General features: G+C 36.3%; 1 protein-coding gene across 2 annotated transcripts in view; it reads right to left on the bottom strand.

Moving 5' to 3' along the window:
* Positions 1-11608: 11608 nt before the first annotated feature.
* The window catches only part of LOC148067376 (glutamate receptor ionotropic, kainate 2), a 118319-nt gene continuing 113376 nt past the window's right edge, over positions 11609-16551 (bottom strand). For both annotated transcript variants that reach the window (XM_087805411.1, XM_087805412.1), the window contains exon 16: positions 11609-11801. In XM_087805411.1, coding sequence (XP_087661537.1) covers positions 11637-11801 — 165 coding nt within the window. In that variant the 3' untranslated portion in view covers positions 11609-11636. The remainder of the gene's footprint in view (positions 11802-16551) is intronic.

Raw genomic sequence — 16551 nt, 5'->3', positions numbered from 1 at the left:
GAGGTTTCTGCCTTCTAAAAGGAAGTTTTTCTATGTCTGTATGTTTTACTCATTGTTGATTCACTGGGAACTTCTTATTTAAAATGTAAATTTCATTGAGATGACTTTGTTATGGTATGACACTTTAAATAAAGTTTAATTTAATTAAACTTATTCTCAGGGCAGATTAGTTCCAATTCAAATTAGATTTTGTATGAATTTTTATGGTTTTGGTCAATGATGCAGAAGTAGTAAATACAAATAATCCTGTTTTTAAATAACGTTTTACTTGTTTGTTTGCAACCAGTATTATAGTGTGAAAACGTATCAGGACTAGAACTACCAGTAAATAATATTTAAAAAATACAGAGTAATATATTTTTGATCATATCAGCCCCTCACGGTGTTCAGACCTCATTTCTCAGCCGCAAGATTTCATCAGCCCGCTCTAAAATACATCAAAATGTCATCATACTCAGCCGCACCCTTATTATTTTCCTCCAGGACTGGCGCAGAAGAGAGGCTAGCGAACGGAACAGCAGTCATTAGACTTCCCTCACGCGATCTCCAGCACTGTCATTCTCCTGACAGAGCTGTCAAAGCATCTGTCCCACCATCCTTGTTACACATAAAGCAAATAGCTATGAAAACATTGTCAGTGCAAGACTCATGGGGTAAGGGAGACGCCGGGAGCAGGGTGAATCACTTAGCAAGCTGTGCTCTTCCATTCTGCAGCTGCCACCCACCACAACACATCTGCCACCGGGAAACAACACACACACGTAGAAGAAGACGACGTCCCAAACCTACATGACACCGGAGATGACTTCTCCATTACGGTCACGTGTAGATGCTGAACATGCACGTTCAAAAGGGACTTGGTTCCGGTCGGAGCTCCTTTTGTGGGCCTGTTTTTCACCGAGCTATCTTCGAGCCGGCACATGCCACTGCTGGGCGAGAACCTAATGCGTACCAAATCATGGCCTTTTCAACCGACAACAGCGACGCCGCAGTGCCAGCTACAGCAATTTTCCCCCAATCTTGCTTTCTGCACGCTGCCGACTGCACAGTCGTATCAAAAAACCCCGAATGTCTGGAGCATTATAAAAAATATCAAGGGTTTAGCAAAGAAAATAAAATATATAAAATACACCATTTTTTACTAATTTCAGTTGGCTACAGTCGGAACAGACACGATGAATCTGATTAAACGGAATAATTCATTTTAGGTTTTCTTGACGTACACGTTTGTTGAAGCATTTTCGCGAAACATAATTTATGCTTGAAAGAAAATCCAGAAAATAATGCTTATCAATCTGGGTTAAAAGATTATCATTGAAAAACAGATGGGTTTTGTAATTACAAAAGATGGGGAGGAAAGTGATGTAACGTTTGTTCCTTATATTCTATTAGTGTTTAATGTTTAAGGTAAGGTAAGGTAAGGTAGAACTTTATTGATCCCTCAGGAGGTCTCCTTCAGGAGGTTTAATGTCTGTTTGAAAAAAAGGTTAAAAAACATTAAATCTCAATTCATTCAAATTGCCACAGCTGAAGTTTAACATAAAATATATACAGTTTGGTATTTTTATCCATGCTCTCAAATTCACACTCCTTACTTCGGCCCTAGGTCAGTCCCTGGGCACCCTCCCAGTATGATACCCAGAGGACCTCAATGGCAAGTTACCCTGGATGGTCAATATACACATATAGTAAACCAGCTCATCTGAATAACCAAGAGACGTGTGGTTAGATTCCTCAGATACCAGAATTCAAGCGGTAGTAGTGGTCTGATGAAGCTTCATGAAGCAGTGTCATGTGGTTTAGAGATCAGTAGGTGGCGCCATCAGTTTAAAAATGATGTGAAGTTTCATTAGAACAGGGAAAAAAAGGGCAGAGACTGTCATCTAGTGGACTCTGAAAATAATAGCAATGCTTGATAAAAGCTTCATCACTAGTTGTCAGTAACAATTAAGGGGGTCCACTTTTACATTTTTTTTCTACACATGTAACCAAATCTTCTAACCGTCGTTTAACCGGTTACAACTAGTTATGATCTTCCATTTTGCCTTTTTTCTATGGCAGTTGTGCTATATGACCCGTAGAGGGTACTGTCTCACTTCAAACCCTTCTGGAAAAAAAAGTATACAAACCACTATCTCCTGGAAGTTGCACAAAAATGCAACAGTAGGGAAGAGAAAATAGGTGTTACCGTTGACACCTCTCCACAAGCTTTATATCAAAGATATGTTAAACAAGAATTGATGCTTAATGGAGCAGTTATGATTCTCAGAGCCCACTAGACGGTTTTTTTCAGAAGGTTTTGAATTGAGACGGTCATATAGCACAACTGCGATAGATAGAAGGCAATATCGAAGATCATAATTATTTGTATCCGTTTACACAACAAATAAAGTGTGACCCCCCTTATTGTTACTGACAACTAGTGATGAAGCTTCATGAAGCAGTGTCATTATTTCAGAGTCCACTAGATGGCGGTCTCTGCACCATTTTTCTTTGTTTTGAACAAATGTTCGAATGAAACATCACATTATTTTTCAACAGATGGCGCCACCTATTGACCTCTAAACAACATGACACTACACAATTTGACAATTTGATTCTTATGTTTTATAATTAAACAGGATTTAAAACGGTAAAAAAATTAAAAATAAATATAGTGGCGTTTTGTTACTATGAAGTTATATGATTTATCCGTTATGTTGGCTATATTTGAAGTGGCTCGACAAGAATAAATATTATTTTCTCCCATAAAGAATGGAAAGCCTTATTAAGAAGTTGTTTAAATAAAGACAGGACCCTCTAATGGTCATTTTATGTAACTGCATGTAACCAGTTACACGACAGTTAAAACCCTCGATTACACTTGAGAATAATTGCAAACGCTGACACTATCACTTCTTTTTTAAAAAAAGTTATTTTCTGATATATATGTAGATGTTTATAGTTTTCACTTTTGACATTTCTCAGTCTTCTCTCTGACCAGGACCACAAGATGCTTCAAATCCTCCACCGGCTAATGTGATTACTCCATGGCTCGCCTTGCAACACTCAATTTAAAGCTCTTCATTAATGATGAATACCACTATAACCGGGAACCTTCTTACCTCATTAATCTCCAGAACCCCCACCATTCCTCCTGTTGTTCTACAGACACCAACCTTCTCACTCCATCTCGGAAAAAGTAGGTTGGAACCCCGGGTGTTTCTATCTCGGGAAGTTTTTTCAAATGAGCTAAAAGCTGTGTCAGAAGAGGAAGGTGATTTATCTGCTACCTAATGTCTGATCTTAAATTATGTAAAAGTCCGGGAAATGAGAGGCGAACAAGAGAGTTACTCTTACTTTACAGGCAGGTGTGGGTCCCACTCTTATCGGTTCGAAGAACCCCAGTCACATTCAGAGAGCAATTTTCTCTCCTCGCTGCAAATCTCCGCCTTTAATTGCCAAATGAACGTGAGATTATCCAAGGATACGTCTACAACAGCCTCTCAGGAGAGTCAGGAAGACGACTTAATATGATGGAAACAAGTGTGACAGGCTAAACGGTCTCTGCTACACGCACTGACGCACGCTCTGACCTTCCATGTCAATCTGAAGGGCAGACAGGGCGGCCATTTGTGTTGTGGAGGCCGAACCCGGGGCTGCCGGAATAGTTTTAAACCATTAGTCAACATAAAATCCTTGTCAGACAAACTGGAGGTGTCTGGCTGCATGTTTGAACGGAATAACAATAAACAATGAGATGGATTCAAGGAGGAGCTGACGTGTGGGTGTTTGTACTTTTACCTTCCCTTCAATAAAACACAAACTACAAATTCTTGACTCACTTCCTGACAAATATGTAATCATCATAACAGTTCTTATCTGGATACCAAATTCTTTAGACAGGTTATATCTGATTGAAAATAAAAATGATTATTACGGGTATGTATTGGCAAGAATCTGGAGGTACGTTTTAGGATACGCGAGCAACGATTTAATTCAAATTATATTTAATATTTTAATTTTTCCAAGTACTTGGTTCTGGTGTTGCAGAATTTACGGACACCATACAGTAACTCTTGACGAAGTCTGCAGAACTGCTTTCATTTGTCGTAAATAATATCAAAATATGTTCAAAAATCAGCTTTGAAAGCAGTTGGAGTCCACTGTATCCTCTCGTCCCCAGTCATCGCAGAGATCTTGCGAGATTTAATTGTTCCGTTAGCTGAGGAGGACGTGAAACGGCGTGAATATTTGCACTATAATTGTAAAATAAATAAATAAATAAGATTATTTAATATTTAACACATTACATTTAAACATATTGCATTGCAAAATGTTATTTTTTTAAATCAATAAGGGCTGTTGAATATCAACTCTCTATCTTAAAACCATACATTCTACTAATTAAGCGTATCCATATTTTCTTACACTGCTGTATATTATATTATTTCAATAAATGTTTATTAATAAGCTACAATATTTTGTAAATTAATTCTTTAATTTATGCAAAAAATACGGTTATTTCATATGGCCATGTTTTATTGACAGGGCAAGCGTCAGTTTTGTACATTAGATTCAAGTTTAATCTGGAAAGTAGTTAGTACTAAGTGCTAGTAGTACTTATCGATGTCAACTAACTCAGTTTTCTCTCCAAGACCTTCCCTCAACGCTGCCCTTCTCTTTACTCTCCTCTTTTCTCCATCCATCTGTCTACCTCCCCACCTCCCACCCTCCTAGCCGTTCACAGCAGGAGGCCGTCAACATCGAGTCTGGTTCTGTTCGAGGTTTCTGCCTTCTCAAAGGAAGGACAACCAGGAAGGTAAACAAGCAGAAATGACACTTTCCCGACCAATTCTTCCTCACAAATGCAAAATCATCACAACATCTCTTATCTGGATGAATAAATCTTTAGCAGAATTAAATTAACCTCATTAAATACCTTCATTATTGCCATTAGTGTTGAAGAAAAAAAAGGGAGAAAATCAAATTAAGGCCTTGAGATGAAATCAGATAAAAATTATAATTATTCCTTATTCAATTTATGATCAACATAACATGTTACGGATTATATTTTTTAACAGGTTGATGAAATCTAGGTAGCAGTAAACGAAGATATTATTTTAGGGGGTGTTAATATTGAGCAATCATTTTAATACGACAGCACTTTTATTTTAACGTTGTTTTGAACATTTAGCGAATTATTATTGGCTTGAATTGACAACAATAGAAGCTATTAAAGTTTGTGTTCCTTGACTTTTTCTCTCGAAAACAAAAGGATTACTGTTATAAAAGACAATATTATAAAAACATTTTCCTTGAAATGAGCAGTGATTGTGGTTTAACCAGTTGCCAAGGCTATATCAATGTTATTTACCAATAAAAAAAAGATGTGGTTGTTCTCTGTGTTTTTATAGCTCTGAAAAGAGAATATGAGCTGCAGCGGGGACTAAAATGTTTCCATCCATTTCCAGTAATCATCCATATCCACTCTTCCCTGAAAGTTAAATGGAAATACACTCTAAAGTTAAGTTGATAATGCAGATGATCAAATAACCTTCATGACTGTGTCCTGCAACACTGGAAGTAAAACCCAAAAAAACAATCCTAGATTTGTCATCTTCCGAACACGAAAATAAAAATTACAAATTAAAAAAAATTGTGACGATTTTATCAACATTCATAAAAAAACCTTCTATTCACAGCTGAGTCCTTTTGAGCTCTGCATGTGCTAAATCTTACTTTGAATGACAAGCGACGCTGGTACGCTAACATGTGAAAGATTAAATGGATCATTTCCCTCTTTCATTTCTGATTTAACTCATAATGCAGTTGATCAAGCCAGTGTGGGATTTCTCTGCGGGGAGAGGATCCCATCGGGGGGGCCGGGAGGAGGGGAAGCATCCTTGAGTGAGTATGTTTTGGTCCTTTCAGTCGCTGGGATGATTGATTGCCTGTACTTGGGAGGCTGATTACTTACTAGATTAAAAGAAATAAAGCAATGTAGTGAGCATGCCTGTCATTTCAGGAAAATTAACAGACATGTCGAGCCGTGGCTGATACTGATGACAGGTGGTGGTTTAGAGGCAACTATTATCTCAGCATTATCACTTTATATCATCTTAATTACTGTCGCCATAATCTCGCTGATGATTGTAACGGGATGACATAATCAGATGGTGCGTCTTGTCTTGTCGAGACGATACGTTTTCCGTAGAAAACCGATCGAAAGAGCATGAAATTAGAATGAAAAAGTGCGACAGATGACTCAAAGCTCTGGTTCCTTTTGTCTGAGCTCGGACATCTTGATTTGCTTCATTCAGAGAACAACTGCCGCCGATAAAAGCAGCTCTAGCGTGACTCACTCCGAGCTACATCTAGCCACAGGATGAATGAATCACCACCTTTTACACTTTAAAAAAGGCATCATGAAAGAAAAGGGAATTGATCCATTTATTTAGCTATTCAGTGTAACAGCATTGTATGACAAACAGAAGCTCAAATGGTTTAATATCATTGAAATTGGAAATGTATAATCAATCTTAAACTACACCATACCATTTAAAACCAGGATTTTTTTTGTATATTTTATTTTTATAACACAATCTCTTGGAATGTCTGGTGTATGCTAGTTGATAGTTTACCCGTACCATATCCTTAAAACTGAAAATATATGTTAAATCTTAAATTTCTCCTCATAAATGTAAAGAAGGACATATCATTTGGATATTAGAGTTTTAATAACACATAAATCTTTTGGAATTACTGGTGTAGCAGTATGCTAGCTGCTAGCTAACTCGTATCATTACCTTCAAATCGGAAATATATGTTCAGCTTTAAACTTCTACTCAACACCAATTCAAACAAGGATATTTTCTTGGTATATTTTAGTTTATAACACATTAACCACTTGAAATAACTGATGTAGTAATATGCTAGCTGCTAGCTAACTCGTATCATACCCTTTAAATCGCAAATATTTGTTCAGTCTTAAACTTCTACTCAACACCAATTTAACCAAGACTTTTTATGTATATTTTATTTTTATAACACAATCTCTTGGAATTTCTGGTGTAGCAGTATGTTAGCTGATAGTTTACCCGTACCATATCCTTAAAACTGAAAATATATGTTAAATCTTAAACTTATACTCCACATAAATGTAAAGAAGGACATGTTATTTGTATATTAGAATTTTTATAATACATAAATCTTTTGGAATTACTGGTGTAGCGGTATGCTAGCTGCTAGCTAACTCGTATCATTACCTTCAAATCGGAAATATATGTTCAGCTTTAAACTTCTACTCAACACCAATTCAAACAAGGATATTTTCTTGGTATATTTTAGTTTTTATAACACATTAACCACTTGAAATAACTGTTGTAGCAATATGCTAGCTGCTAGCTTACTCGTATCATACCCTTTAAATCGCAAATATTTGTTCAGTCTTAAACTTCTACTCAACACCAATTTAACCAGAACTTTTTTTGTATATTTTATTTTTATAACACAATCTCTTGGAAATTCTGGTGTAGCAGTATGTTAGCTGATAGTTTACCCGTACCATATCCTTAAAACTGAAAATATATGTTAAATCTTAAACTTATACTCCACATAAATGTAAAGAAGGACATGTTATTTGTATATTAGAATTTTTATAATAAATAAAACTTTTGGAATTACTGGTGTAGCGGTATGCTAGTTGATAGTTTACCCGTACCATATCCTTAAAACTAAAAATATATGTTAAATCTTAAACTTCTACTCCACGTAAATGTAAAGAAGGAAATTGAATTTGGATATTAGAGTTTTTATAACACATAAATATTTTGGAATTACTGGTGTAGTGGTATGCTAGCTGCTAGCTGACTCGTATCATTACCTTCAAATCGGAAATATTTGTTCATTCTTAAACTTCTACTCAACACCAATTTAACCAGGACATTTTCTTGGTATATTTTAGTTTTTTATAACAAATCCATAGCTGTGTCTCAAATCACATACTTAAACTTAGTATTTTTAGTGCATAAGTGCGTCTCAATTCTTAGTATGCGAAATGTAGTGCGCCATTCACACTAAATTGACATACTAAAATGCCCACAAAACTGAGTATGGTTCGATGGACACTTTCTACCCTAAGCGGCCGCCATCTTAGCGACGTTGTAAACGTAAGTTAAGTCATATATATATATGTATATACTTACAGGTACATTTTCAGCCATCAGTAGGAGGATGACACGTCTTCGGTGCTGATACAGGCGTAAATATCTCAATATTGAATATTTCATTTCACGTATTTCTTGATCCAAACTTGCAAAACGTGCTGCCAGCAGGTGGCGATAGTGTTCCTACAGCTGGTTGCAATCATGGTTAAATAGTAGTAGAAGAAGAAGCTGTCGCATCCTTTCTGGTTTGTGCGTATCGGCAGTGTTTGATTTGAGACATACTATCTGTTGAGAATTTGCGTACTAGTTAGTACGTACACTATCCTGATGCATACTAACCACCATTGCACTAAAATTTTAAATAAATGTTCAATCTTAAACTGCTACTAAACACCATTTTAAAGAAATGGTCTTTTTGTACATTCCGTTTTTTTAACACAGTAATCTCTGATCGGAATTACTGATCTAGCGGTATGCTAGCTGCTAGCTTACGTGTATCATATCCTTCAAATTTTAAATTTATGCTTGATCTAAAACTACTTAATTTAATTTAAACAGGGACATTTTTTTTTATTTATTGTAGTTTTTATAACACATTCATCTCTTGGAAACGCTGATGTAGCAGTATGCTAGCTGCTAGCTAACTCGTATCATATCCTTTAAATTCTATATTTATGTTCGATCTAAAACTTCTACTCAACACCAATTCAAACAAGGACATGTTTTGTTGTATATTTTAATTTGTTGAAACACAATTATCTATTCTAGAGGAATAACTGTACGCTAGCTGATAGCTAACTCGTAGCAAACACGGTTAGCAACAGCTAACTTTCAGAGGGCAGACAGAAAAACGACTTTGGGAGTCACAGAGAGCAAAGAAATAAAGAGAGCGTTACTCACAGGTTTCTTTCAGAGATGAAATTCCACATTGACCTTGGACAACAAGCCTGCACAGCAATAAAAAAAAAGGAACATGATGGTCTTCCCTCTTGTTATGTGGATGGAGTGAGCTCGGTGTAGTTATAAGAAGTAGCACCAATGATTTATGAGCAACAAAATAATACGTCTTTTAAAGGTTTTGAGCAGACAATTCAGAAGGATATTAAATCCCAAAGTTGTATTTAATCTAATGATACAAAGCAAAAAACAACAACATAGTCTTTCTAAATAGAATATTATTATTATTTTTAGAACTGTAAATCAAATTTAGAATTAGAAGGTGATCTTACTTGAGCACCTGAAGAAGAGGCATTCGCAGTTGTATCAGCTCTTTGTACATATACTTGCAAGTCTACATCTTTGAGGACAGCCATGTGTTCCCTTGATAACAAAATGATTATTTTCATAAAATACAGTATTATAAAGATATTTTTATTTAAATATTTCATAGTATTTCATTACTAAGGTTTTTAGAAAATATTGATATGGCAATATATCATAATTATTTTCACAATACTGTTATAATATACGACACTGTATCGATTTATACAGTACATATGTACTGTGTATATGTATATATATATATAATTTGTATACATTCATTTACCATAGTTTAGTTTAGTTTTTGTTTCATTTAATGATTTACAGTTTTTGAATATTTTTAATAAAGTAATTCGATTTTTATTTACAATTAAAAAATTTTTTTTTGTGTTGCAAATACATTTTTTCTGGTTTCAAAACTAATTCAATTAGTGTGAAGTTTGTCTCTGAAGCATTTTTCTTTTTTCTTTAAACATTTTCTTAGTCATGCTTGGATTATTTTATTTACTATGAAATTTAAATATTCAATGCGATTGTTAATTTTTCTGTTGCAATTAAGCTTCTCGATGTTTCATCACAATTTCGCGAGATCTTGGTGATGACTGAGGACGAGAGGATACAGTGGACTCCATAATGCTTTTAAAGCTGATGTTTGGACATATTTCGGTTTCAAAACAAATGAAAGCAGTTTCAACTTTATCGAGAGTGACAAGAAAGTAAGAAAATGTAGTCTATAAATTCTGCAACGCCACAGTCAAGTACTCAGACAATACTACAAATATATTCTTGTAATGTACAGCATTATAATATATATTGCAAATGTATCACAATATAGTGTATTGTTGTTTCGTATCGTCATAGTATCATATCGCCAGATTCTTACCTATCCCCTTGTTCAATACATTGTTATATATTCAAAATTCTATTTTCAAATAAATCTATATTATTTGTTTGATTAACGTTACAAATATATATACATTTTTTAATTTCCAGGAAATGAAATACCCATCATGATGTCAATTGATAACAGAGACATTTTTTTTTTGCCATAGAAATTCCTCTTTAATTCAGACAAATATGTGATTATTTCCATGAAGAGTCTCTTAGTAAAACAGAAAACAGATTTCTTCTTTTTTTTTTCTCAACATTAAAATGAACTTTCAGAGGCGAGTTTATCTTAAGTGATGCAACAGGCTTTGGTAAACTCTTATTTATTGAAATTCAACCGCAGTAAATAATTCTTTAATACATTAATGAGCCCACTAATCTTGGATCCAACATTTGTCTCCAGATACTATTGGATGATGGCCTGACAAGACTAATAGACTGAACGATGAAAGATGAACCCTACACAGCAGAGTTTGACGCCCTCTTTCTTCCAGTTGTCAAAGTTGGAGGGCTGAGTAAGTATCTGCTACATATTTTGTCCACAGAAGGGGCTACCATGATACAAATACTACAAAATTTCTTGTTCTTGTACAAAAACAAACATTTTTGTAGAAATCCTGTAACAGAAACGGAATGAGAAGGACACAGTGAAGATCCGAGACGGTGAGAAGGTGATGAACTTAATCTTGGGGGGCAAAGGTTTTCGAAAGTTCTCCACAACAGCAGAACTTTGGCACAAGAAAAGGCGTCACAGGAAAAAAAAGAAAAAGAAAAGGAAAAAGTCAACAAGATGATTCTCAGTTTTGGAAATCAAACGTCATTTTTATACATCAGTCTAAAGTCAACTTGCTGTCCAGACTGAAGCCACTGGGGGGACGGGGGGGGAGACAAATGGGGTCACACACGTGGAGGTAAGACAAAGGGGTTTTTGACATCAACAGAAAAACTACATTGGGTGTTACTGTCACAATATTTTCCCTTTTTTTCTTCAAAGGATGTGTGTACATTTTTGTGAAGTCCATTTAATCCACACTCTGTCCCGCGTCCGCTTCAAACTAACAAGTGTCGTCCACTAGTCCAGTCTTTCCTTTAGAAGTGAAGTCACAGTGAGGTGACACTGCTCAGGCATCTATATTTCCACAGGAAACATCCGTCTACGTAAGCAAGTGGGTTCAATAGGAATCCTGTGTTAGCGACCCAACCTCAGCCTGAAACTGAAAGGTGGCGTGATTTTTCACCCGTTTCTATCCCCCTGTGTGGTTTATACTTAGGGGTGTTATTATTATTTTTCTTTATTTTTTTTTTTTCTCGTCTTCTTTTTGTCAGGGTGGTGTTTAGAGTTTATGCCATGGTTTCCTTCCCCGGGAGTCTCCTGTCGTTGAACGTGTGCATGTTAATGACCTCCTCTGTCTTAACGATAGCGGGCGGCTGCGGCTTCTGTTTGAGACGGCGTTGGCACTTCAGGGACACTCGCAGCTCGTCCATCATGGCGCTGCAGAACGATCGCTGTAGCAGGGAAAGAAGGGGAAAGTTATGATTGATGTGTTCCAAACACGCAGTTCAGGAATATGCCATTATTATTAAACACCGAAGTGACAACGACACAAAGCAACATAAATTATGGCGTATAATAAACAGTAGGTGGCGAGCATGTGTCTTCTTAAATCAATGGCGGGCTATTAATTTTCCTTTGGGGCCACATTTGATGTAGTACTGGGACTTCTTTGTCAGGATTCATATCTTTAAAATGATAAATATTTTTTCGGAATATATCCTTATCCATAAGTAGAAGTGAGCAGAGCATTTAAAATATATGTTTATCAGATGCAATTTTTAAACGTAGCGGCTCTGAGAGAGGGTCGCGAGTTCAGATCCAGCCCGAGGCGAGTCTGACATTATTGGATTTGGGTTGCAGTTCTCCCCAAAAATGTCAAAACCACCGTGACCAACCATGGCACCCACGTGACTAATTTCTTAATTTCACATTTTTCATCTTCTTCTTTGGCCTTTATTTATGTCCCACGGGCTAGAAATAAAATGCCAGTTGGAGTAAGGACGGGTGTTAATAGTACCGTAATGGCACCGGTTATGACAAAAACTGTGGTAATTAGATTGAAAAGCAAGTATTGGAACCTTGTCATTTAAAATACAAACAATGGGTTTTTACTTTCTTATTTTACTGTGTTTTACCTCAATATTATAACGTTATTTTATTATGTAAATGTAATGTATCTTGTTTTATTATTGTGCCTTTATAAATGACTGATGTCTCTTTATCTGAGACCTGCTATATAACAATAATTATTATTATTATTATTAAAACATGGTCACGAGAAGTCGCCTGGCACAAAATTAACCTCAAAGTAAACAGACAATCCTGTAAAAAACATGTTCAAAGATATTATTATTATATTATTTTGGATATGGTTAAAAGTTTGGCACCAGTATCAGTTTAAACCTAAATGATACCCATCCGTTACTGTTTCATTGAACTGATGTAATCCATTAGGTTTGTTATGATGTTTTGTCTGCAGAGATCCCAAGAGAAGACAAGATAGAAAGCCGTCTCTCCGCTTGTGTAATCTAAACCCTTGAGGATCACACTATAGGTGAAGGGCTCGTCTGCTGTTCACCGACCATGAAGACAACAAAACAGATCCATCAGAATCCAAGGATTCCACCAACAAAATCGAAAGGGAAGGAGTATCTAATTGTAAAAACACTCTCTGCCACAATTTTCCAGGAGCAAAACCATAGAATCAGCTCTGTGTCCATGTAACATTATTTAGGAAGGCGGCGCAGACGTAAATAAATTGTTAGAAACCCGGTGAAAACCACATCCTCCTTCAGCTTTGTGTTACTGAATCATATCGATAAGTGTTAAAACGCATCAACAACTGAAGATTACTGGTTTGGTATTTTGATCGATCCATGAGATCATCCACAGCCTGAGAATTATCTATATGTATACAGGATATGACTAACAATACACTTATCTCACGATAGAATATATCAGTGTCATGAAATTTTTTGACAAGATATAATCTGCTCATGATTTGATAAGAAAAAATAAATTCAGCTGACAGTACAATATATATTCCACTGACGTTATGATTCGATACGATATATTCAGCGCACACAACATTATAATTTAATACACTTTCATCATATTCAGAACGATTATAGGAGAGTCTGAATTTTAATGACATCTTGTGATTGTTTCACTATCTTTTGGTTAATTCATTCATAGATCTGAAAGACAAAATCGACCAAATGACGTCTTTTTTAAGTGGATGGTGTCTACTGTATCCTCTTGTCCTCAGTCATCATCGGGATCTTGCTGTGGAGAACTTAATTATTGAAAAAAAAAACCTAGACAGTAGTGATGTGCTGATGAAGCTTCAGGAAACAGTGTCATGTTGTTTAGAGGTCAGTAGGTGGCGCCATCAGTTTAAAAATGATGTGATGTTTCATTAAAACAGTTGTTCAAAACAAAGGGAAATAGTGCAGAGACCGCCATCTATTGGACTCTGAAAATAATGACACTGCTTCATGAAGCTTCATCAGACCATCACTACTATACAGTGCTGTTGAATATCGTATACAGTAACGTACACACGCCTAATACTGGCTTTTTATTAAATGTATATGAAAGATTGTAATGTACTGAGAAGCCTTGTGTAACATTTGATATTCGTCCAGGTGAATATGCCCTGATTAGGAAAGTGATGACCGTAATGACATATAAGTGAAAATGTAATTTCTTTTTGTCTCACTCCCTCTTAGTGAACACATCTTCTCGTCGATCGGTGCCACACCTGTTTTGGCCGATCCTACCGTGGGCTTTTGCAGATTTGCAAATTCAACAATCTCTAGTGCTATGTTTAAAGATGGTGTTTGATTTTTCTCAGCTGAATAAACCTTTGAGGAGATTTGAATTAAACAAGCCACATCTATTCAACACTAACACAATCATGACTAAAAGGTTGACCTCCTGAAGGAAGTTAGCGAATCTCAAATGGTCCATTATGCAAAAAGAAACGATTAAATCTTCACAATGGAATGGAAAGTGAGAAATATTGCTCAGAAAACATCTCTCAAGACCCGAGTAATCAAACCAGCAGCCGTGTTTTTCCAGCCAGTCCAGAGTCTTAAAATATATTCTCTCCATCTGAAAAACACTCGAAGGTTTATCAAGACAAACGCTTCCTCTTAACTTTCTCATGGACCACACGCCTCAGCGGCAACAAACAAAAGTTACTGAGAACATTTCGATTAAACAATGGCCAAGTCAGTAAGAGCTGATGCTGCCTTATTTCACGGGGTCGTTTCACCAGCTGCCAAAAGCCCAATCCTCGGAGAAACATTCAGCTTTTGCCCTTTCAGGCACACGCATGGATGATACAGATAAAGAATAACACCCTGAAGAATCTAAAAATACATTATGGCTCCTTCAATCATCTCCTTAAGCCTGATGTAACTTCTATAATGAGGCTGCTACACTGCTGCCTTATATTTGCTGTGAAATCCTGTAAAATGCCAATAAGCCCGAACGTCAACAAGATGAAGCCCTAAATTTTTTCATTTTTTTCATTAAATCAGATTTCTGATCCTCGGAGGGCGTAGGAGGGAGGCTGCCGAGCAGAAACTCATACTAATATTTCTGCATTTTTTTTGTGGGTGTCAGTGAGGGACATGTTTTTTGTTTTCCGTTCGGATTTCAACAAACGTTTGGGTTCCGTATGAATGAAATGGCAAATAATAAGGCAGGCGACGGACAGAGAGGAAAATGAAATGAGTAACATCGCCTCGGATAAGATTGTCAGCTCCGGCGAGTAAATTGCAATCACCTCAGCCGGCGAGATATTGTGACATTTAGAGTTATCTGAATATTGTGACCCAGTCCTGCAGCAACAGATAAATAATGACTGCGGTGTCACAGGAAACGTGTGCTGCCTGTGACAAAATAAAAGTAATTGCGACTGCAAAGTAACAAGCCAGCACAGAGTGCTAATTCTGTAGCAGTAAATTATTCAACACCCCATCAAAAAGAGCGAAGCAATTATCTTAAATGATTAATTGCACAGGTTAGAAACCTTCTGTTGGACCTATGAACAAAAATAGAACAACTTTTATCTCAATTCTACCTTCCATTGTTAGTAAGAGACATAAAAGGGGCAGGTGGTTCTCTTGGGGATTCATCACAGACTGTGATTTAATGTTAGTATACTTCTTAGGATGCAGCTTTAGCCCATTGTCAAAGGTGTAAAAAAAACGTTTAAAAAAAACACAAAACATAACATTCAGAGTAAGGAGGTCATGAGAACTTTGACGTACTGAACTGATACAAGAGGCCTTGCAGGGCCTTTTGCGGTCCAACAAAATCCGACAAAAATGGTCAAAATTCACAAGTCAAACTACAAAGAAAACCACAAAACATTAAACAACGAAATATAAATCCAATTTGGATTAAATAAGTGAATGAAGAAACAGCTGAAAGACCTGAATCTCTGGTGGCCTTCTGGCCAGTTGGGTTCGAGACCTCGGGTCTAGATCAGGTCTAATCCTTGTATTATGATTTCACTCTCTTTCCCGCCAATGCATTTTCATTATTCTTCCGTGGCCTAAAGACCTATCCTCAAACAATCTGACCTGAAGGTTTTTTTTGTCAGATTTAAAACTCAATCCACCATTCAAACTGTGTAACCTTTCTTCAGGGAAAAGTAAATTAGGAACAGAAATCTGTGTTGCTTTTCGAAATCATTTACACCGTTAATGGCCGTGTTTCCCAGATTCGATCGTTCTTTAGGACGTGAGAAGGCTTTTAAGAAGGGGATCTAAGATACAGGTTTTACCCAGATGCATTCTAAACTGCATTCTTAGGAGAATCTCAAGATTAAGATGAAGATGCCAAGACAAAAGCACCTAGTGGGAGCTGTCCACCGCTGTGGTGCTGAAACGGAATCAATCAATGGCAGCCAAAACAATCATTCAATCCTGTTATTCAATTAAACATTTTTTGTCTTTATGGATTATACTTTATTATTTGGAAAAGTGCAGGGTGTACAGTAGAAGCCAAATGTTTGGAAACACTCAAGGCTCCTTCAAGTTTTTAGCAACTTTTGGGACTGATCTTAATTTCTTCAAATAATGATGGCAACACAACTAATGTTCCCAACCCCATTAATAAGGCAAACAAAACAAACAAAAAATCCGATAAGTAACCCTGAGAAGAAAAACCTGTGAAGAAAAAAAC

The sequence above is a fragment of the Callionymus lyra genome, chromosome 13 (assembly GCF_982586985.1).
Source record: "Callionymus lyra chromosome 13, fCalLyr1.hap1.1, whole genome shotgun sequence".
Classification (NCBI taxonomy): domain Eukaryota; kingdom Metazoa; phylum Chordata; class Actinopteri; order Syngnathiformes; family Callionymidae; genus Callionymus; species Callionymus lyra.
The sequence above is the reverse complement of the archived record's forward strand: the minus strand, read 5'-3'. Positions and strand labels throughout refer to the sequence as shown.